At 47.9% G+C, this 22,816-nt stretch overlaps 1 protein-coding gene across 1 annotated transcript in view; it reads right to left on the reverse strand.

Moving 5' to 3' along the window:
• The window catches only part of LOC308169755 (receptor-type tyrosine-protein phosphatase mu-like), a gene marked incomplete at both ends in the record, with an annotated part of 191,607 nt that overhangs the window by 64,403 nt on the left and 104,388 nt on the right, over positions 1-22,816 (reverse strand). The window contains 4 exon segments of the mRNA XM_080544493.1: positions 904-940; positions 3,703-3,976; positions 20,115-20,217; positions 20,606-20,807. Coding sequence (XP_080400619.1) covers positions 904-940; positions 3,703-3,976; positions 20,115-20,217; positions 20,606-20,807 — 616 coding nt within the window.

Consider the following 22,816-nt stretch of genomic DNA (forward strand, 5'->3'; position numbering starts at 1 on the left):
TAGATGGGCAGGTGTCAGGTATCACTCATATATTGAGAAATAATGGCAACTCCAGCCAACTATTTTTTTATTTAACCTTTATTTATAAAAAGCAATATAGCAATAGCAATAAGAAAAAAGTAAACTGCTATAAGTATGACTGTTAGATAATGCTGTAGATTGTTGTGTCTATTTTCTGTCTTTTTAATTTATTGTCCAATGTCAACTGTTACTTGTGATTGATGTCTGTTCATTGTTTGTTTATTGAAAATAAGAAAAACTATTAATCATAAAAATAAATAAAAATAGATGGGCAGGTGGGGACAGGGCCAGATGGGCACGTTATGGCCCAGGTCTTTGGAGTAGAATCGTTATGAGGGAATAGAATAGTTGCATACTTCCTATATGAGCTACTGTTGTTGTTGTTGTTGTTGTTGTTGTTGTTGTTGTTTTCGTGTGGGTTAGGGTTGAGTCTTTATCAAACCAGGGGGGGTATTCCATGAACGCAGATAAAGGAAAATCCAGGCTTATTTTGATAAGTCAATCACAATACCTGGATTTTCCTTTAGCAACGTTGATGGAATACCCCCCATGTCAGAACTTTTAGCGAGAATTGGAGGATACGCTTCTGTTTTGTCAACACAAACCACAAGCACGGTCTACATCGTCCTATAGAGAGTAAGAGTAAACAAGGGGGGCCAGTATTAGTGAGTGAAGGGAATGAGTAGCTGATCAGGTGAGCTGCGTTCAGGATAGCTGTGTTCAGGAGAGCTGCGTTCAGGAGAGCTGTGTTCAGTAGAGCTGCGTTCAGCATCGCTTTGTTGTTGCCGTGCCAAGAAAACAATCCTGAGCAACGTTCCGGTTGTGGGAAACACATTTCAATCAGCGGGGTAGATTACTGGGAGGCGGAGGGACCAGTCATACCTTTAGTGGCCACTCGCACACAATCGATTTTGGTCTCCTGCAAAAGAAGGGAGAAAAAAAAAAGAGGGAAAGAGAAAGAGAGAAAGACAGAGAGAAAGAGGGAGAAATACATTAGTTCTGAGTCACAACAAATGGGAACATATTAGCTGTCATGGCTGTGTTGGGGCTGCTGTCTCTCAGTCAGCCTCACGCAGGCATGCACACACACACACACACACACACACACACACACACACACACACACACACACACACACACACATTGGCGCAAAACTGAGCAGACAGGAGAGGATGAGCCTGTGGGATCAGCGCGGCTTCACTGGCATTTACCAGCCAGCTGTTAGGCACGCACATACGCACACGCACACGCACACACGCACACACACACACACACACACACACACACACACACACACACACACGTGTATCGCGTTGATATTTCTAACACCATGTTAGGCCTGCTAAGCCCTGTGATGGCTGTTATGGGGGGCTGGCGTGTGGACAGAGTGGGATAAGACTGGAGGCACACACACACACACACACACACACACACACACACACACACACACACACACACAGCTATTCCGAAAGGAGGTGTGCAGTGAGAGGAGATCCGCTCCGTCCCTTTGGACAGACAGGCGTTCACACTGTCCCTTTATCACCGCCACGGAAGAAAGGAATAAAAAAAGCTGTTTGCACAACAAGGCGAGAGAGAGAGAGAGAGAGAGAGAGAGAGAGAGAGAGAGAGAAAGAGGGAGGTGGGAGGAAGGAAGGCTTTGCCGTTTCTCTTCTTACAAATGTGTGAAGGGAAAAAAAAAAGGAAAAAAACCAGTGGTATGAATATTCAGGGAGGCGGGAAGTGACTTGGGATTCAGCTTAAGCCCCTGCAGCTTTATTACAGCAGAATGCACCTGTGTGACTAGGTGCATTATTGAGAGGGTGACAAATTAAACGCTGGTCTGCTGCATAATTCAAACAGCTGTGATGAAGATGTGATTAAGGTGGAGATGACTGACAACATCCCAATGGTACTGGTGTGTGTGTGTGTGGGTGTTTGTGTGTGTGTGTGGGGGTGTGTGTGGGGGTGTTTGTGTGTGTGTGTGTGTCTTTGTGTGTGTGTGTGTGTGTGTGTGTGTGTGTGTGAGTGTGTGTGTGTGTGTGCGCCCCACCTCTAAGACATTGCATTCTATGACATACTGTGTATCACTACATGCTCTTAACAGAACACTTTACCATTGTTAGAAATGAAGACTAAAGAAGCACACACACACACACACACACACGCACACGCACACGCACACGCACACACGCACACGCACACGCACGCACACAGACGCACACACACACATGCACACACGCACACACAAGCACCCGCACACACAGCTTCCTCTTGCCCCCCCCAGCACCCTATTAGCAGTAGGAGTCACGGCACCGAAACCCCCGTCCCTCTCTCCCAGGGTCCATTAGGGGTCCCTGTGTGGCTCCGAGTGCCAGAAGGTGAGCTACGAGACCGCAGCCCCGAGACGAGGCGAGAGACCAGGCGAGGAGAAGAGAAGAGCCCTAATCTCACCCTCCACACCGACCCTTATAACCCCTCCTCCCCCCCCCCCCCCCTCCTCCTCCTCCAACACCCCCGGCTAGGCTCTCTCTCCCCAATTAGGCCTGCTGAGTTATCTAATGGCCTGAGCTGAACAGGCGTTCAGCTGCAAACGGATGGGTTTTTCATTAAGGCCAATTTGCATTTGAAAAGGGGTTAGGAGAGATGGGAGATATTTCTAATTTCCAATTAAGCCAAAGTGTTAATAATGCGTTTGTGAATGTGGCCTCCGCTGTAGCTACTATTGTCCCTGGGAGCAGGGCCGGTGTGCAGTCTGTGCTCTCTGGCTGATCTGTGGCGCTACCATGGGGTTTGTGGTGCTACACGGGGCTGGAAACGGGTTTTCAATGCTCGGACGGTAAAAGTAGCTCTCTATCGCTAACTCAGGCGCTTGACATTGAATAAGTGTATAAAAAATTGGAATGTTGATTCATGTATACAGTACCAGTCAAAGGTTTGGACTCACTTGTGAACGTGACAGTTGAATAGGAAAGTGTGTCCAAACGACCCACCAGGGAAACCTTAAAACCAGGCTTTTGTGAAACCGTCGGCCCACCGTTATAAAAGCCTAACATCTGTTTATCACTACATGCTCTTAAATGGGAAATGGACTGACTTATATAGCGCCTTTATCCAAAGCGCTTTACAACGGCCTCTCATTCACCCATTCACACACACATTCACACACCAATGGCGGCAAGCTACCAAGCGAGGCGCCGGCCCGCTCACTGGGAGCAATTTGGGGTTCAGTGTCTTGTGACACAGTGACACTTTGACATGTGGCCAGCCGGAGCTCGAACCACCGATCTGCCAACCTTGCGATCATTAGACGGCGGCTCTACCTCCTCCCCTTAACAGAACACTTTACCTTTGTTAGAAATAAAGATTTAAGGGGCACACACACACACACACCCACACACAAACACGCAAGCAGTCTCTCGTTTGACTTTCGCTTTTGACTGAAGCAATAACACTTTACCTTTGTTAGAAATAAAGATTAAAGGAGCACACACACACACACACACACGCACACGCACACGCACACGCACACGCACGCACACGCACACACGCACACACACACACACACACACGCAAGCAGTCTCTCGTTTGACTTTTGCTTTTGACCGAAGCAATAATAACATACTTCAACAAGCGACCCCCCCCCCCCATCACCCCCTCCCCACATCAGACAGGTCCACGTACCCCGTTGGCGGTGCTGACAGCCTGGTAGTAGACGCTGTAGCTCTTGTGCTGCAGCAGGGGGGCGTTCCAGTAGCCGTTGTAGGTGCGGTTGTCCCCGATGGAGAAGGGGATGGGCGTCTTGATGTCCGCCATGGGCAGCTCGGCGGTGAAGTAGTACTGGGAGTTGAGCAGCGTGGCGTTCTGGAAGTGGATGGGGACAGGGTAGCAGCGCAGGATCTCCGCCGCCCTCCGGGCCCTGCGGGGGCGCTCTTCCTCCACCACCACCTGGTATTTGCTAGAGAGACAGAGAGAGAGAGAAGAGGGTCAATCCCAACGTTAGCCCCCTAGCTTAGTTAGTTAGCCCCGGAGGTTTGAAGGTGACGGCAACATGGTGGTAGCTAGCTTCACCTTGTCCCCCACCTCGACACCCTGAAAGGTCACTGAAAAGTGCCTCTTTGTGTGAAATGCTGTAGGAATGTGTTCATGGTGGTGTGTGTTCACATTTGGATTGTGGACTCAGTGTGGAAAACAGTGGATTCGGTGTCTTTTTGTGTGTATTCTTGTCTTTCTTTCTTTCTGCCCTCCAGAGTTTCTAGTGAATACATCGATACATTATGAAACACAACTGAAGGACCGATCAATGTTGTCTTCCACCCTTTTCTCCACACTTCTTCCATTTTAGATGATTTATGTTTGAATCCATTACTTAATGACATCCCTAAACAAGCCAGCCTGAGAAAAAGACCAACATGTTAAAATGAACATGAGAGCATCACTGAAGTGTAACGGTTTCTTCTGGAGTCAGTCATCCAGAAACCGCAGTTGAAGTAAATAAGTAAGCTAGCACAGGGAACATACAACCTTGTTTGAACCTAAAAATGCGAGCTTGCAATTCGTTTTTTGTTGCTCAATATAGGCCTACAGGACCAAAGTTAAACTCCCATAAAACTGAATGCAAGAGCAGGATGGACACTGAATGAAATAACACCTAGCCTAAGACTGTTACCATGGGGGACTGGTGTGGGGTGACTGAGGTGGTGACCGTCTCTCTCTGTCTCTGTCTCTGTCTCTGTCTCTGTCTCTGTCTCTGTCTCTGTCTCTGTCTCTGTCTCTCTCTCTCTCTCTCTCTCTCTGTCTCTCTCTCTCTGTCTCTCTCTCTCTCTCTCTCTCTCTCTCTCTCTCTCTGCCTAAGCAGAACTCATCCAACCCCATCTGGTCCCAGGCGAGGCCGGGGTGGGTGGGGGGTAGGGGGAGGGGGGGGGGGGACAGGGTAGAGGAGAGAATAGGATATGATAGGATAGGCAGGTTTAATTAAGTCACTAAACCCTGCAGTCTCAGCCCCTGAATCAGCCCAGAGAAACAGACCGCTATCTCATTTAGAGCTCCCAGATAGCAGTCAGCGCAGAATCCCATCTATGTGGGATTTAAATGGCATGAAATAAAGGCTCTGGCATGGAACTGCCTCTCCCTTCTCTCTCTCTCTCTCTCTCTCTCTCTCTCTCTCTCTCTCTCTCTCTCTCTCTCTCTCTCTCTCCAGCAGGGTATTAGAACTCTGAACCCTGACACCCGAGAAAAGAGAGGGATGAGCGCACAGCTATAAGTGTGCCCCACATAGTAATGACATGAAACAAGACACAGCCGCCGCGCTATCCCCGACAGGCCTGGGGAATTAAGTTTATTATAAAAAAAGGAGATCAGCCATCATACACTGTCTGGGGAGAAAAGGGAAGGAGGGAGGGAGGGATCGGGAGAGAGAGAGAGAGAGAGAGAGAGAGCGGGACTAGGCGGATGGAGGATCAATGCGGGCCTAGTTCAAAGCCTGCCTTGTTCCAAAGCAATAGGCAGGATATTGGCTGGTGAACAAATGGAGAGACTAATGAAATAGAGGTAGAGATACCAGGACGAACAGAGCAGAGAGACGGATGTCTTTTTATTAGGCATACGCTGGAGCTGAACGAGGAGAGGAAAGAAGGGGAGAAGGGCGAGGAAAGAAGGGGAGAAGGGAGAGGAGAGGTGAGGAGACGAGGGGGAGAGGAGAGGAGGGGAAGGGAGAGAAGAAGAGGGAGATGAAGAGAGGAGAGGAGAAAAGAAAGGTGCGGAGAGGAGTTAGACGAAGAGAGGTGAAGAGAGGAGAGGAAGAGAGGTGAGGAGAGGAGAGGAAGGGGGGTGAGGAGAGGAGAGGAAGAGAGGTGAGGAGAGGAGTGGAAGGGGGAGGCACGGCAAGGCAAAGAGAGGAGGAGAGGAGAGAAAGAGGCGAGGAGAGGAGAAGAGAGGCGAGGGGAGAGGTGAGGTGAGGAGAGGAGAGGAGAGGTGAGGAGAGGAGAGGAGAGGTGAGGAGAGGAGAGGAGAGGAGAGGTGAGGAGAACAGATTCCTCTCTTTTCTCTCCCCCAGCTGACATGCAGCCCAAGACAAATGAGTCCTGGTGGCACAGAACCACAGACCTCCTCTGTATTTGTACTTAAATAATTCACATCCCTAAAAGGTCAAAAAGCGCTTCTCATTTCACCTTTATCAAAGTCTTTTCGTTGAGGGAGGCAGGGGAGAGAAGAGAGGGGATCTGGCTTTGAGGTAAACGGACTGACATCCTTGCTAATGAAGTTAAACTCCCTTGTGTGGTTGTATGTGTGAACTGATGCACTGTTTGAGACAAGAAGTAGTAAGACGGGATAGGGTTATTCAGAAGCACAGACACTGCAACTCCAGGTATGTTAACAATGATTATGAAATGTGAACAAGTATGTTGAATAGCTGGTCATTGTATCCTTCTCTTCTCTCAAGAGCAACGGCCAAACGTGATTATGCTCATTAAAGTCATTTGCTGTAAATTATTCTTGAACCAAAATTGTGCACATTTTACACTATGACATACCATAACACATGAAATACCCCAAGAAGGTACCGTAAATTGTGATGGATCAGTTTAAGACAAGGATGAGCTGAATATGTATTCACAAGTAGTACATTGTTGGCTATTCAGAATTAAAATGTTAAGCCTAAACATGAGCATGTCTACTTCAAGTCTACTTCACTATTAAAAAAATAAAAATAAATACATTCTTGTCATTCTTGATCCTCATCATCAATCCCCATAAAGACCATTCATTCATCCATTCATTCATTCATTCATTCATTCATACTGTCTAAGAATCCTATGTAGTGCAGGTGGTTGGGAAACACACTGGTGTGATGCAGTAACCATCCTCAGGCCACAAAGACGTCCTCTTGGGCTAATGGTAGATGTTTGGGTTTAGCGAGCGCAAGACCCTGGTTTGTTCCCCAGCCCTAATGGAGGTTTCGTCATACTTTATACGTTTCTAATGGAGCTGAAAGTTGTGAACTCCAGAGGACGTTTTCCACCATGAGTCTTACACATGCACAGCCACATGGTAGTCGGGGGGGGGGGGGGGATGAAGTGTAAAGACAAAAGCACTTGAATTCACCTGACCTTCCATCTCCACTGTGAATAACCATCTGCCTCTCACCTGAGAGGAGTTCACCTGAGGAGTTCACCTGAGGAGTTCACCTGAGGAGTTCACCTGAGGAGTTCACCTGAGGAGTTCACCTGAGGAGTTCACCTGAGAGGAGTTCCTATCAGCCTGGGAGAGCAGGGAGCGCTGCTACTGGCTACTCAAACCAGAGCGTTTCCTCACTTCCTTCTAAGTTCACTAACCACCTACTCTACGATGTAAAATAGCCTGAGCCGATCTGTTAGGTGGTCGGGAAACACAACCGTGTTATTTTAGCGCGTCTAAATAACACCATTCGCTGGTGCTTGACGCTTTCCAAACCGGCTGCATTAATAAACAGCCCCAAGCAAACCAGTGTTGCCTGGTCGATATTGCTAATTAAATTGTCCACCCGGTCTCATCCGGTAGCGATTAGTTCTGTCATATCTCCAGTGGAATAGCAGGCAGGTCCTGGTGAATCCGCTGCTCTGCTCTCTGAGCTCGCTAAGCTGGGGCTCATGACAGAGAAACATCCCCTGCATCAGTAAGTCCCTGCTGGCCTCGCGCCTCAGCCTCCAGACCCCCAGTACCCGCCACAGACACAGCACTCTTCAGTGATAAGAGCTGACGGAATCAAATATTAATTATAGCTGGAGAGAGAGAGAGAGAGGCCGGGTGAAATACCTGGCTAATTAACAGCCTGAACAAAGGGCAGGGCAGAGATAGAGAGAAGAGGAGAGGAGACAGGAGGAGAGGGGGGCAGAGGAGAGGAGAGGGGGGCAGAGGAGAGGAGAGGAGAGGAGAGGAGAGGAGAGGAGAGGAGAGGAGAGGAGAGGAGAGGAGAGGAGAGGAAAGGAGAGGAAAGGAGAGGAGAGGAAAGGAAAGGAAAGGAAAGGAAAGGAGAGTAGAGGAGAGGAGAGGAGAGGACAGGACAGGACAGGAGAGGAGAGGTGAGGCAAGGAGAGGAGGGAAAAAGAAGAGGAGAGGAGAGGAGAAGGATGGAGATGAGAGGAGAGGAGAGGCGAGGAGAGGAGAGGAGGGGAAAGGAGAGGCGAGAGGAGAGGCGAGAGGAGAAGAGAGGAGAAGAGAGGAGGGGAGAAGAGAGGAGGGGAGAGGAGAGGAGAGGAGAGGAGAAGAAAGGAGGGGAGAGAAGAGGAGAGGAGAGGAGAGGAGGCGATGAGAGCCTTTCTTCCAGATTTAGGACCTTCTTAAAGGCCAGCCATTACTTTAAGAGGCTGTCGCCACAGTGATTTATCCCCTCTGTGACATCTATCCCAGGTGCCCCAGCTCCTTCTCACCCTGGGACAACCTCCCTTTCATACCGCTGGTTCTTCTCCTGTGCTAGAGATCTGGATGAGGGATTCTCCCACGGAGGCAGGACACAGCTATTAGAGCTCTCTTATTGAATAATATACAAATGTTGGAATTTAAATGATCCCTAAGCGCATACTTTAATTCATTTTTGTTTGTGAGGGAAACGTTTTGGTCTAAATCTGCCCAGAACAAGCGGGAATAAAGAAAAACTAAGAAAAACAAAAGCGATGCAGTAAAAGCCTATTTATGATAAATATGTGATAAAGCACTAGTCCGTTTCGTCTGCAGACGCAGGTCAAAAGTTGATATTTTCTCAGCAAAAATTATCACATGAAAAATGAGTGTGTTTCTGAGTGCAGGGTAGAAAAACACAAACTGCAGCTCCAGGCACAACTGGTAGAAGAACCGTGTTATCTTCAATAAATATAACCAAGCAGCCAAACCCGCCACACACTGCTGCTCCAAGGCTGTACCTTGCAATGTCTAGAAGATACCAATATATAAAATCAATCAATGTATAAAACCGTCTGACTTAAATAAATATGTGTCTATCTCGGTGCCCTGAGGACATTGTTCAATGTTGAGGGAAAAGTCAAAAATCAAGACAAATTCTCTATATTCTCCTCTAATCCCTCCTCTATATTCTCCTCTAATCCCTCCTCTATATTCTCCTATATATTCTCATCTAGTCTCTCCTCTATATTCTCCGTCAACTCTATAACGCCTGACTTTATTTGCTTTTATCCGCTTTATCCGACTGAAAAAAACATATTGACCTGGTGCTTATTTGAGGCGTGGTAATGATTATGAACGCAATTATTTATTTCCCCCCCTCAGGCCAGATGGAAAACGCAAACGCTAATGGCAAAAGTCTCTCCGTGATCACACTGAGGGTTTCAAATAATGTCGTCCATCTCTCCTCGCCCTGCCCACGAGCAACGTTACCACAGAGATACCACCTGAAAAAAAAGGACACTCTTCAGGCCACCATCACGGCCAGAACTACTTTGCTTCCGTATTTTTTTATTTATTTTGCCAGGTTCGAGGGCTTCTCTCTAAGTGTTCAATTAACTCTCAGACATTTCATCCAAACCAATCAATGGGTCTACTTAGAGAGAGCTATTAACTGCCCACTTGGTTGCTGCCCAGGGAAAAAGAAAAAAAACGGGGAAAAAAACGGGGAGGAATCGAAATGAGGTTGGAGACTCACTCTCTCAGTGCTAATTGGCTAAACTCTGGTCCAAGAGAGACGGGTGAGGAAGGCTGGTGCTCCTCAGGCTCTGTACAGACAGGCTCTGCATCCCACACACTCACTGCCCTCCCCCATCAAGCCCTAACACAGCCAGCCCTAATCCATCTCTGTCACCCTTATGCCAGAATAGTTCGCCAATTAGAAAACTATCAGAACTGTCTGCTTTTAGAATAACATCCTGTGTGTGTACTTATAGCTACGGTTTCTCTCTCCCGTAATGCACAAGTTCAATCGAGGATAACTCCACCGTGCATTTCGATGAAATGCATTTGAACTTGTTGTTTGGAAAGAAAGTATGTTCTATACAAACACCTACTTTATGGAAACAAAACCATTTAATTTCTACCAAGAAGCCTATAGATATGACAGCAACAACAATATAATAGATACTCATTATAAACTTTTTATAAAAGGAGAGAGAGAGAGGGGCAGAGAGAGTGAGAGCGAGAGCGTGAGAGAAAGAGAGAGGGAGAGAGAGAGCAAGAGAGAGGGAGAGAGAGAGCGAGAGAGAGAGAGAAAGAGAGAGGAAGAGAGAGTGAAAGAGCAAGAGAGTGAGAGAAAGAGAGAGACAGATTGGTGAGGTACAGCAATGTGCAAACACAGCAGGAAGATTTGTTAGCTGTTGTGATAGAAAAAGGGCATCAAATGGGATAAAACCACCATAAGACTTTAAATCATTTTAATCATTTATTTATTCTAGTTTAATTGTATGTACATTACATTCTTTTTGTTTTTGTTTTTTTATCTTCACACTTGCTTTGGCAATGTAAATGTATGTTTCCCACGCCAATAAAGCCCTTTAAATTGAACATTGAAATGGAATTGACAGACAGAGAGAGAGCAAGAGAGAGAGTGAGAGAGAGAGCAAGAGAGAGAGCGAAGGAGAGAGAGGCAGAGGGAGAGAGAGAGAGAGAGAGAGAGAGAGAGAGAGAGAGAGAGAGAGAGAGAGAGAGAGAGAGAGACTGTGAGTGTATAGGAGTAACAGGGTGAAAACAACAACTCTGGTGCCAACCACTACTTCACTCCAGGTACCTGGTAGATGATTAGAGAGGCGTGGGGAGTGGGGGGGGGGGGGACTGGAAGGGGAGAAAGGGAGGGGGTTGGGGGGGCTGGGGGGGGAGGGGGGTAACAAAGCTAAACGCTTGTTCCCGTAGCGCCCGGCCAACCTCTGCTGACACCAATTAGGCCCAGGGTGTGACGAGCTGCCAGATGTATTTCAGAAGGGGGCGACCACGTGACCACATGATCCCTAACCCAGAACTGCTGCTCTACTGCTCTACTCTGGCTGACAGAACGGTGACCACCACACATAGGTTTATATTTCACATGTTTAGAGAGGGAGACAGAGAGAGAGAGAGAGAGGGTGGGGGGGGGGGGTGATTCTAGCTTCCTACTCACTATGCACAGAGCGGATGGACGGTTCTGTTCAGGAAGTTCTTGGGGGAAAGCCTAGTTTTCTTCAGGGTTCTTTTTGACTTTCCTTCCAAGTTAACGCCTGACTCTCCTTCACATCACCACTTTGGATCGGTTGACATTTCTGTTGCTCTCTAACCCGAGGTAGGCCGTAACCCTGACGACACCACTGCTGTTTGACTGATTCACGAGGGGAACGTCCTCTACGTCTGCATTCACACACACACGCACACGCACACACTCGCACACGCGCACACACACACACACACACACACAGAGACACACACAAAGACAGACACACACAGACACAAAGACACACACACAGACACGCACACGCACACACACACATGCACACACACACACACACACACACACGCACACACACACACACACACACACAGCACCCTCTCCTATAGCCTCCACCTGTCTCTCTTATTTATCCTTCTACCATAAAGCAGCCCAGGTCTACACAAAGGAGGAGAAGCTGCACAGATTACATGTCACTTAAATCTTCTAAACTTGCTGAGGGAGGCTGAGGGAGGCGCCACTCTGACTCCGCTGGCGTGGAGAGGAGAGGAGGACTGGGGATGGGCAACACACCGGGGGGGTATTCCATCAACGTCGCCAAGGAAAAATTCTGGCTTATCTCGCGAGACTTGGATTTTGGTATAAGTCTCGCGAGACTGATCGAAAATAAATAAGCCTAGATTTTCTTTTAGCGACGTTGATGGGACAACCCCCAGGGTGGCAACAGCAATACGTAAATACGAGACTGCTGGAAAAAACGACGCTTGTTGTAATACGATATGTTATATTAAAAGAGCATAATGTTCTGTAGAGTTAAACTGCAATATTGTCCGTCTGTGTGTCAATAGTACAGCACATCTCCTGAGCTCTACCTCGGACGATTCTTATATTACGGTACCTGGGAGACGGAGGAGGAATACATCGTCCGTCGGCATGGTGATACTCAATCACGTCTTCCAGAAACAATAGCTGTGTTTCTGCAGGGACATGGTTCTCTCCAGGATAGCCCTCATGTATCACTGTCTCTGTTAGAGCACATACTAGCTACTACTCTGTCTGAAACAAACACACACACACACAGACACACACACACACACACACACACACACACACACATACACAGATGCGCACGCACACACACACACACACCGACATATACACAGATGCACGCACGCACACACACACAGAGAGGAAGAGAGGCATACAGAAAGAGGGGGAGGGGATAGAGGTGGACATCCTCAGGGAGTAGGAGCCTCCTCATGTTGCCTACTTCCTGTCCCCACAGGAAACCCAAGGTGAGCGGAAAGCCTGTGTGTCTACAGACGCAGAGCAGCACAAACACCAGCAGACACCCGGTCCTCTCAGGCTGCACACCAGAATACATGACCCGTGTGGGTGTGTGTGTGTGTATGAATACATGTCCCCTCTCTCTCTCTCTCTCTCTCTCTCTCTCTCTCTCTCTCTCTCTCTCTCTCTCTCTCTCTCTCTCTCTCTCTCTCTCTCTCCCTCACTCACTCCTTCCCTACCATCCTCTCCCGCCCTCTCTCTCGCTCCTTCTCTCTCTCTCTCTCTCTCCTCCCCTCTCTCTTTCTGTCCTTCTCTCTCTCTCTCTCTCCTTCTCTCTCTCTCTGTGTGTCTCTCTCTCTCTCTCTCTCTCTCTCTCTCTCTGTGTCTCTCTCTGTCTCTCTCTGTGTCTCTCTCTCTCTCTCTCCTTCTCTCTCTCTCTGTGTCTCTCTCTGTGTCTCTCTCTCTCTCTCTCTCTCCTGGGGAGTTGTTGGCTCTTGGTGTGGGAGTTAACAGAGAGCAAGTGGCTGGTACAACGCTGGGTTGGATGCATAACAAATCATCTTTTTCCACAGCACTGTGTGAATGCTTGTTTTGTGTGTGTGTGAATGTGTGTGTGTGTATGTGTATGTGTTTGCATACAGTATATGTGTGTGTGTGTGTGTGTGTGTGTGTGTGTGTGTGTGTGTGTGTGTGTGTGTGTGTGTGTGTGTGTGTGTGTGCGTGTGCGTGCGTGTGTGTGTCTTGGCTCTGGCGCGTGAGATTCTACACATTAGCGCAACACGACGCGAGCGACAGTAATCCCGTTAAAGGAGCGTTGTCGCCGTCAGTAACAAGCGGTGCGCCACGCGTGTGTAGTGCTGCCAAACCGTCCTTCATACGGACCGGATGTCATCCGAATCACGCCAAGACACACAGACCGACACACACCGCTCATACGCTACCAAGTGCCTGGCAAATATAGCCGCATCAATTCAGCTGCTAAATCCAGGAGAGTTTTTTTTTATGTATTTATGGTTTCTTTCACTCATTGCGACTCTCGGGGGTCCCTTCAGTAATGTATCCAATCGTTCTGATGGGCTGTGTTCTTTGTAAACGTATCACAGCAAAACATCTGTTATTTCATATTCAAATCTCGCGTGCGGTTAAATCCCATCACCGCCAGCCGAGGACGTTAATTACTTAAGGAGCGTTTCGTTTGTGTTCTTATGTGTTCGTATGTGTTCTTATCCCTCCCGGGTTTCTGGCCGGAATAGCTAGCTTGTAAGAGAAAGGATCTGCGGATTCTACACGACAATCGCGTCCGCTACAATGGTACTGTACCGCCGACTGTCACTGTGCTGAAACTAACCCCTAGAAATGGAAACAAACCTCCCAAAAGGAGACGATGCATCATACAATGCTGTCAGAAAATAAAAGAAGCTTCTGTTGACATACACTGGTGTACACAAGTTTGTCTCTCTCTCTCTCTCTCTCTCTCTCCCTCTCTCCCTCTCTCTCCCTCTCTCTCCCTCTCTCCCATGAACTTGACGACGAGGCGTTCCTGATGTTCTGCTGCCTGTCAATACACATAACATGTCTATTCCATTCCGTCCCGTTGTTCTCCAACACAGTCGTGTGTGTGCGCTGTTACCGCAGGTGTTGCAGTGCGTGTCTGCGAGTGCGTGAGTGTGTTGCGCATCTCTACGCCACCGCGTCCTGCCGTGTGTTTGTCTCCTGGTCGGGGGGGGCCTACTGTGCCGCTCCTCTGCACCTGTCATTCTGTCATAGCGTGCTGGAGGGGGGGAAGAGGCGGCGTCTCCAAACCCTCTGACTTTCATCATCCTCCCTTCTTCTTACCTACCCTCTATTCTCTTTTTGACTTTCAACCGACTCACCCCCCTCCCCCCGTCACCCCCCCTACCCCCCCCCTCCACTACCACCCACCCCCATCTTTTACCTCTACATGGACAATGTGATTGTCACCTTCATACGGATATGTGTTACCATGGCAGTTGAAAACAGCCAATGAGTCATTACAGCAGAGCCTCTTTAGGTCCTGACAGTGGAACCTTGGGAACACAGACACACGCTGAGTGTGACCGCAGATAATTGCCTATTGATTTGGGTCATATAAAAGCATTACGGTGTTGTCAAGGAACAAAACTGTTCAGACCCAGATCTAAAATTTGACTACAATAAATGTAAAAATAAATGAATAAAGTATATATACTTGCATACATTATCCCCAAAATAATATCATATCTTACAATACCCTCCTTCTTTGCAGAAGTTTCTCAGTGTGTGTGACAGTGATGTGTGTATGTGTGTGTGAGTGAGTGAGTGAGTGAGTGAGTGTGAATGAGTGTGTGTGTGTGTGTGTGTGTGTGTGTGTGTGTGTGTGTGTGTCAACTTGTGCGTGTGTCAACTTGTCCATTTGGTACCCATCGAAACACCAACCATACTGTCTGATGCTATTATCACCTATAATTGGTAGTCTCTTCATCTGGAAACACAGATGGCACCTTTACCCTTGATGTGCATAGTGTGGGCTCACCCTTTGTTGCTTCTAAGACCTCTTTTTAGACATATTTGGATCTTGCATGATATGTATCCTACTTGTCAGTCCAAAAAACCATTAAACTGTGTGTGTGTGTGTGTGTGTGTGTGTGTGTGTGTGTGTGTGTGCTAGTTTCTGAGTTGCCAGATCCTGGCATTAATCCTCCATGGCAGAGGAGCGACTCCCCACCAGTAAACAACAGATAGCCTTACGCGCTAATTAACAAATCCTCTGATTCATTAAGTATAATTACTATGACAACAGGCTTAACAACGGGTTGACAGTCGCCGTCATCGCCGAGACTTCGTAGAAGAAGACGAATGTACCTGCGTGGGGTTGGACGACACTTGACAGTTTTTTTTAAAAACTGTATTTTAATTTTAGCACCGTCGTTGGGAAGTGTACCATGTTTGGGAGGGGGGGGGTGTTGTGACACCTGTCGTACTGTTGAATTAACGGATCCTGGATTATGGAATTGGATGGTGCATGAATTTTAGTGTCCTACTTCCAATTGTCATGGTGTGTTTTTAGTCTCCTCCTGGCTAGACAGACAGTGTGGGGAGAGGTGTCCATCACAACGTGTGTGTGTGTGTGTGTGTGTGTGTGTGTGCGTGCATGTGTGTGCATGTGTTTAGGTGTGCATGCGTGTGTGCTTGTGCATGTGTGTGTGTGTGCATGTGTTTAGGTGTGCATGCGTGTGTGCTTGTGCATGTGTGTGTGTGTGTCTGAGTGTGTGTGTCAGCCGTCCACATACTCTCAGTTACAGATATCCTTTGTCGCTGGGTTTGGAGGCCCATTAAAGTGGCCTCAGACATGAAAGGTCGCTGCATTCTTCATGCTGGGTCACAGGTGTAAAAACAACTGCTGGTTTATTCATACTGGCTTGTTTATTCATACTGATGGACTCTCACCCTTTCTTCTACTCACAGATAGACAGGTCTTCACTGCTGTCGAGAGGGGAGGGTGGGGGAGTGGGAGTGTGGGGGGGACAATGAGAGTCGAAGAACGATAAACGCCTCTTCTCCTCTACTGAACAAAGTCAATACTCTCTCTCTGCCTCTCTCTCTTTCTCTCTCTCTTTCTCAGTATTTGGTTTTCATTCCTTTTTGAGGCAAGGGAGATACAGCCTGAAGCCTGTAAGTGTGTGTGTGTGTGTGTGTGTGTGTGCATGTGCGCGAGTGCGTGTGTGTGTGTGTGCGTGCGTATATGCGTGCACGTATGTGTGTGTGTGTGTGTGTGTGTGTATGTGTGTGTATGTGTGTGTGTGTGCGTGCACGTATGTGTGTGTGCGTGTGTGTGTGTGTGTGTGTGTGTGTGTGTGTGTGTGTGTATGTGTGTGTGTGTGTGTGTGTGTGTGTGTGTGGTAATGTAGACCCATAGAGACACTGGTTAGCTTCTCTCTCTCTCTGAGTCTTAAATCATTAATACAGTTAATCACTCACTAGCTGCTGGCCAGACCCAACGAGCCGAAACAAGAGTGAGAGCGGGTTTATGAATGATTAAAAGAGTTCAGGGCTTATGAACGGTTAAGTGTCGCTTTAATGCAGTTCAGGGACCACTTCTGAAGAGGTGGGGAAAGAAGGCTAGGTGGGATCGGGATAAAGAACCCTACGTTTATTCCCCAATAAACTTCAGACGGTTATGGACATGATATGTAGCGGATTGTACATAATAGCGGTCACGTGACCTACCTGGCGGCAAGTTAACGTTACGTTATATCTGAGTCCAACAGATATAATATGATTACCGGTGATTGATATTGATTTGCTCACCCACGCGTGACAGAGTTGATCCTGGATTAGAGTAAAACGGATTAGAGAATGCCAATATTATGCTATGATCATGCATGAGGCACACAAGGAATCCTGAGGAGTTCTCGTACGGTTCGTTGACGCAATACCTGATGTCCGTGACTCAAGTCTACGTGCTGTCAGCTGTTCACGTGGGCGTGAATATCAAAGTGTAATCAGATATGGAATAATTGTGTGGTTTGGCAACTTAACTGTACAACAAAAAAACAGACTAGTCAGCATTCACAAAACAGCTATGAAAATTGTAGGTGAAAGAGACTATGTGATCCTAAATAAACTATATGAAAAAGCTGTCCTGGACAAGGCTAACAAGATAATCGCAGACCCCCAACATCCGCTCTCCACAGAATACGAAGTTCTCCCCCTAGGTAGAAGGCTTCGCATGCCAAGATGTAACTATAAGCTCTTAAAACTATAATTTGTCCCATTCTCCATTAAACTAATCAATTCTCTCAAGCAGAAACGATGATTAGGACATGATCACCAGCACCTGCACTTTATCTTAGACACCACTTGAAGGGCCATGTGCAATATTCGAAAACACCACTTGAAGGGTTATGTGCAATATATATTTATACCAAATGATGCCATGTCCAGGTGGAAACTGCTGCCAATGTCACTCAATGTTTGTTGCTGTCCTGTTGTTTACTTTGTCTACTGTATGTTGTATGTATCGTCACTGTTGCACTTGAAGCATGAAAGTACCATGCCCAAGACAAATTTCCCCTCGGGGACAATAAAGTACAATCAATCAATCAATCAATAAAGTGAATTCTATGTGAAAACCTGGTCACATGGTCTATGTCGTAGGTAGGTATGTCGTGCTGTTTTAACAGGACTGCACGATACGTGTCACGTTCTAACGCTTTGGTCCTCATATCGGGTTCTGATGTAATGGTCGGATTTTTCTTCGGAAAAATGGGAATACGTTTCCACGTTGTTGAAAATCAATGATACATCGGTAGTCAACTAACACAGCTTGTTTTGTGAGCCTGCTAAAAATTTAAAATAGTGTTATAGTTAACTAGGTAGTAGTGGGGATTACTCACCGAATCCATTGCATTGCAATGTTTTGGCTTGACTAGCGCTTGTGTCATGGATTTTCAACAACGCTGACATTTATTGAAATTTTTCAGAATACAAATCTGAACGTTTTGATTGGTTGGCTTGGCTACTTGTTCCCGGTTTCACCAGCTGCTGTCACATATACCATCCCTGTATCACAATAACGCATCAGAGACCAGCAGACCATTAGTGGGAGACGCTGACATTAGAATGGCATCATGGAATTTACACGTGTTATCTTCAGGCGAGGCGCATATCCTCAGGATGTCCACCAGGCATGACCAGACAGGTGGACATCAGCGCTCTGGGCTGGGAGAGGGGATCATACTATACGCCACTTAGCTGATGCTTTTACCCAAAGAGATTTACATTGCAGTGAGTGCATCCATTTTTCTGTATTTTTCTATGGTCCCAGTGGACCCTCCAATTGAAGCTTTGTTAGTGACAACACTCTACCAACTGAGCCACAGAGGACCACATTGATCACCATTCATCACAGAAGACCAAGCAGCACTGTCATTGTGTGTGTCTGTATGTGTCTGTGTGTGTGTGTGTGGTTGTGTCTGTATGTGTGTGTGTGTGTGTGTGTGTGTGTGTGTGTGTGTGTGTGGTTGTGTCTGTATGTGTGTGTCTGGTTGTGTGTGCGCGTGTGTGTGTGTGTGTGTGTGTGTGTGTGTGTGTGTGTGGTTGTGTCTGTATGTGTGTGTCTGGTTGTGTGTGTGCGTGTGCGCGTGTGTGTGTGTGCGCGCGTGCGGGACAGGGCAAAGCCTCCAGTCTAGCTCTCTCTCTCCCCGCACTTAGTGACAGACAAATTACAGGCGAGGCTGGGAGCTCCTCAGTGCTGATGGTAACTGAGGGGATGATAACTGATGGTAACTGAGGGGATGATAACTGATGGTAACTGAGGGGATGATAACTGAGGGGATGATAACTGATGGTAACTGAGGGGATGATAACTGAGGGGATGATAACTGAGGGGATGATAACACTAAGGGGATGATAACCCAGCAGCGCTATGAGAACCTGCCGGCCTCGCGATGATTTATCTCTCCACCATCAATCTGAGGGGAGAAAAACAAGTCTGGGCGAGAACACGGCATGAAAAACACCGCTGTGTTTATTCAGCAGAGTATGCAAATCAAAGCACGGCGGAACCCCCCCGAACCAATCTCTTGCGTCTCTCGCTCAGTACCTGGAAGCGTTGAAAGACAAAGACAAGACAAAAAAAAAACAAAAAAGAGAAGAGAAAGGAGAGGAGGGCAGAGAAGGAGAGGAGGGCAGAGAAGGAGAGGAGGAGGAGGAGGAGGAGAGATTGAGACGATCATCTGTGGACCAGAGGGGAAAAGCGCTTTGTTCTTATCTTCAAAAAGGCAAGAGAAACGGCTCCGGCTGAAATCAAATGCGGCGCCGATGGAACGCTGAGGATAATAACAACAAAGACGCCAGGGAATGCGTGTGAGGAACGCACGCACGGACGCGCACACACACACACACACACACACACACACACAGGACTGTGGGCAGGGTAGGGGTTCTGTGCGTGATGTGTGTGTGTGTGTGTGTGTGTGTGTGTGTGTGTGGGTGTGCGTGTGTTTGTGTGCGAGGAAACACAGAGACGCTCCTGCCTAGCCTCAGAAGGGTGATTATCTCCTATTAGGGCCGAGGGTCTGTGAAGTGGCCAGGCGTGACAGCGGGTTAGTTAGGGAGGGGCCAGTGGGTTAGTTAGGGAGGGGCCAGTGGGTTGGTTAGGGAGGGGCCAATGGGTTGGTTAGGGAGGGGCCAATGGGTTGGTTAGGGAGGGGCCAATGGGTTGGTTAGGGAGGGGCCAATGGGTTGGTTAGGGAGGGGCCAATGGGTTGGTTAGGGAGGGGCCAATGGGTTGGTTAGGGAGGGGCCAATGGGTTAGTTAGGGAGGGGCCAGTGGGTTAGTTAGGGAGGGGCCAGTGGGTTAGTTAGGGAGGGGCCAATGGGTTAGTTAGGGAGGGGCCAATGAGGGACATGAAGGCATTGGTGGTGGGAGTGGATGAAGGTGACCTGGGGGGCAGGGTGGAGATGGGGGGGGGGGTGAGGGCAAGCTGTTGTCAGCTGTTATTGGGGGATGGAGGTGAGGCAGAGGGTGAGGCGAGGGGGAAGACAAGGTGTGTATTAATCTACCTGACAGGCTCTCTGTTCTGAGTGGGCCTCGGCAGGACTATGGGAAGGAAATGGGTTCTGAGAGTGTGTGTGTGTGTGTGTGTGTTTGTGTGCGTGTGAGAGAGAGAGAGCTGCGGTGTAATCCTACCTGACAGGTGCTCCTCTGCTCTGGGCAGGCTTCAGCAGCACGGTGACGGTGCTGTCTGTCTGGTTCAGGAGGGTCTCCTGGTCGTAGCCTGGCATCAGCGGAGCTGTGGAGGACCGGGGGAGAGGGACGCTCTTAGTGCACATACACACACACACACATACACTCACACGCACACACACACACACACACACTCGCATGCACGCACGCACACACACGCACACGCACGCACGCACATACAGACACATACACACACACACATAGACACACATAGACACACATAGACACACATAGACACACATAGACACACACACACATACACATACACACACACACACACACACACACACATACACACACACACACACACACTCTCGCATGCACGCATGCACGCACACACACACGCACGCACACACACATGCACACACGCAAGCATGCACACATACACTCACACACACATACACACACACACAAACACACACACACAGCTCTACCTGATATTTTGGTGGTGAACTGAGTGATGACAGGGGGTCCGAAGCCCTTGACGGTGCTGGCTTTGATGGTGAAGGAGTAGGTGGAGCCCGGGTAGAGACCCACAAACATGTGGGACGTCTCGTTGCTGAACTTAAACACCTTCCCGCTCTGGTTGGTCAGATCGAACTCTGTGTCAAAAGAGCTGAGGGCCTTGTAGGAGATCTGTGGACGCAACACAACGTACGAGTGACACATTATACACGTGTCTATGAAACAAGCTTATCTCAGATAGAATACCAGGTCATCTCAAAAAAACTTGATGTAACTTAATGTAGTGCAGAGGGTGAATAAAGTCGGACAAATTGTCAACGTTCTATAGTGCCACGGGTGACTTTATTCAACAAAGAAAATGCATCAATGATGATGCTTCATTTGGGAGCCAATCAAAGTGTTGTTGCTAGGTAAACACCACATTAAAACCCTTTAAAGCACTCTAGGTGGTGAGTGTTCCGGGAATGCTTTGGCTGTCGGTGAGTTGAACTGGACTCTTGATGCAACTCAACGGTATGACAGAGAGGAAGCTGCATCTAGAACCTTCTGTGGTTCGGAGCTAGGCCTGAGCTCCTCTCTCAATGTGCTGCTAACCACTCCTGCTCAACTGTTTTAGCCAATTCCACACAGACCACCTTTGTGATGGGGAAACAGGAGGATGTGTGTGGTTACACTGCAGAGAGATAACATGCTGCTCTACTGTTGTTAACGTACAGGGCGAGGGAGAGAAGGAAGAGGTAGAGAGAGGGAGAGAAGAGAGAGGGAGGGAGCGAGAGAAGAGAGGGAGGGAGCGAGAGAAGAGAGGGAGACAAGAGAGAGGGAGAGAAGAGAGGGAGGGAGCGAGAGAAGAGAGGGAGACAAGAGAGGGGGAGAGAAGAGAGGGAGGGAGCGAGAGAAGAGAGGGGGACAAGAGAGAGGGAGAGAAGAGAGGGAGGGAGCGAGAGAAGAGAAAGGGAGGGAAGAGAGAAAGAGAAGAAAGAGAGAGAGAGAGGGGGGGGGGGGGGGGGGGAGCGTTGTTGTTTTATTGGACGCGTTTTATTGGACCCCTCTCCCCACTCCACTTGAGCAGAGAAGATTGAAGGGAATTCTGAAAAGGAGTGCAGTGGAGCATGTCACATGTACCCCCCCCCCTCCTCCTCCTCCTCCTCCTCCTCCTCCATCCCTCCTCTCCTCCACTTCCCTCTTCCATATAACTTTATCAGCGTCTCTGAAAAGCTTCATTTGAATAAATCATTCTGCCTCTAATGGAAAGAGGCCATTATTATTCCCTTCTGATTCCAATTAAAGCAACACAATGGGGAAACTGGAGTGGTGCACTATGGGTATCCATCAGGTGTGAAACCCTCAGGGCCTCGACTATTAGCAAAGAGGATGAAACGTAGAGGTGAGGCTTTTAGAATGTTCGGGTAGTGTTGCTAACAGGGAATATCAGAGTGCATTCTGGTATACGAGGAGACTAGCTTTTAAATAGAGCCTAATGGAGATTAGTTTGGGAGGGGTGAATGTTGTCATGTTTTTGTTGACACCAACAGATGACAGAGAATGAGTTGTACGACACCCAAACAGTATGAAATGTTTGTTTTCGATAGCAGTTGTGGAAGAGCATCCTAGACTAGAGCATCTATGGATGTAAAATATATGTAAAACGGTTTCTCAGGAAAGCTGTATGTCTTCATATCAAAGCCCATAGGAGTGAACCGTACAGTACTGTAGCTGAACCAAGAGAAAGCAGAAAGATGTCTGAGGTCTACACATCAGAAAATACTGTATTTCTCGAATTAAGGTGTATAAGAGTGAGTGACGGTTGGCAGACTGACGTCCACACGATCAGTCTAGCTGAATGTCATAGAATATGGATAGTAATTATGAGGTGACCCCGTCAACACAATGAGGCGGAAAAACTTCAGATTCGTTGATTCTCTCAACCAGAAACTTCAGATTCGTTGATTCCCTCAACCAGAAACTTCTGATTCGTCGATTCCCTCAACCAGAAACTTCTGATTCGTTCATTCTCTCAACCAGAGAAGATCAGAATTGACGCTCGCGCTTACAGCCGACCACGACGATGACAGAATATAATTTCATAATGTGGATATCTGACAGGCTAATTGGTGAAATTTCCAGCACATTCACTTATGCTACAATGGCTCTTTTCAACGCACAAAAGCTCTGACGTGAAA

This window comes from Nansenia antarctica (assembly GCF_963989245.1).
Source record: "Nansenia antarctica genome assembly, chromosome: 13".
NCBI lineage: Eukaryota > Metazoa > Chordata > Actinopteri > Argentiniformes > Microstomatidae > Nansenia > Nansenia antarctica.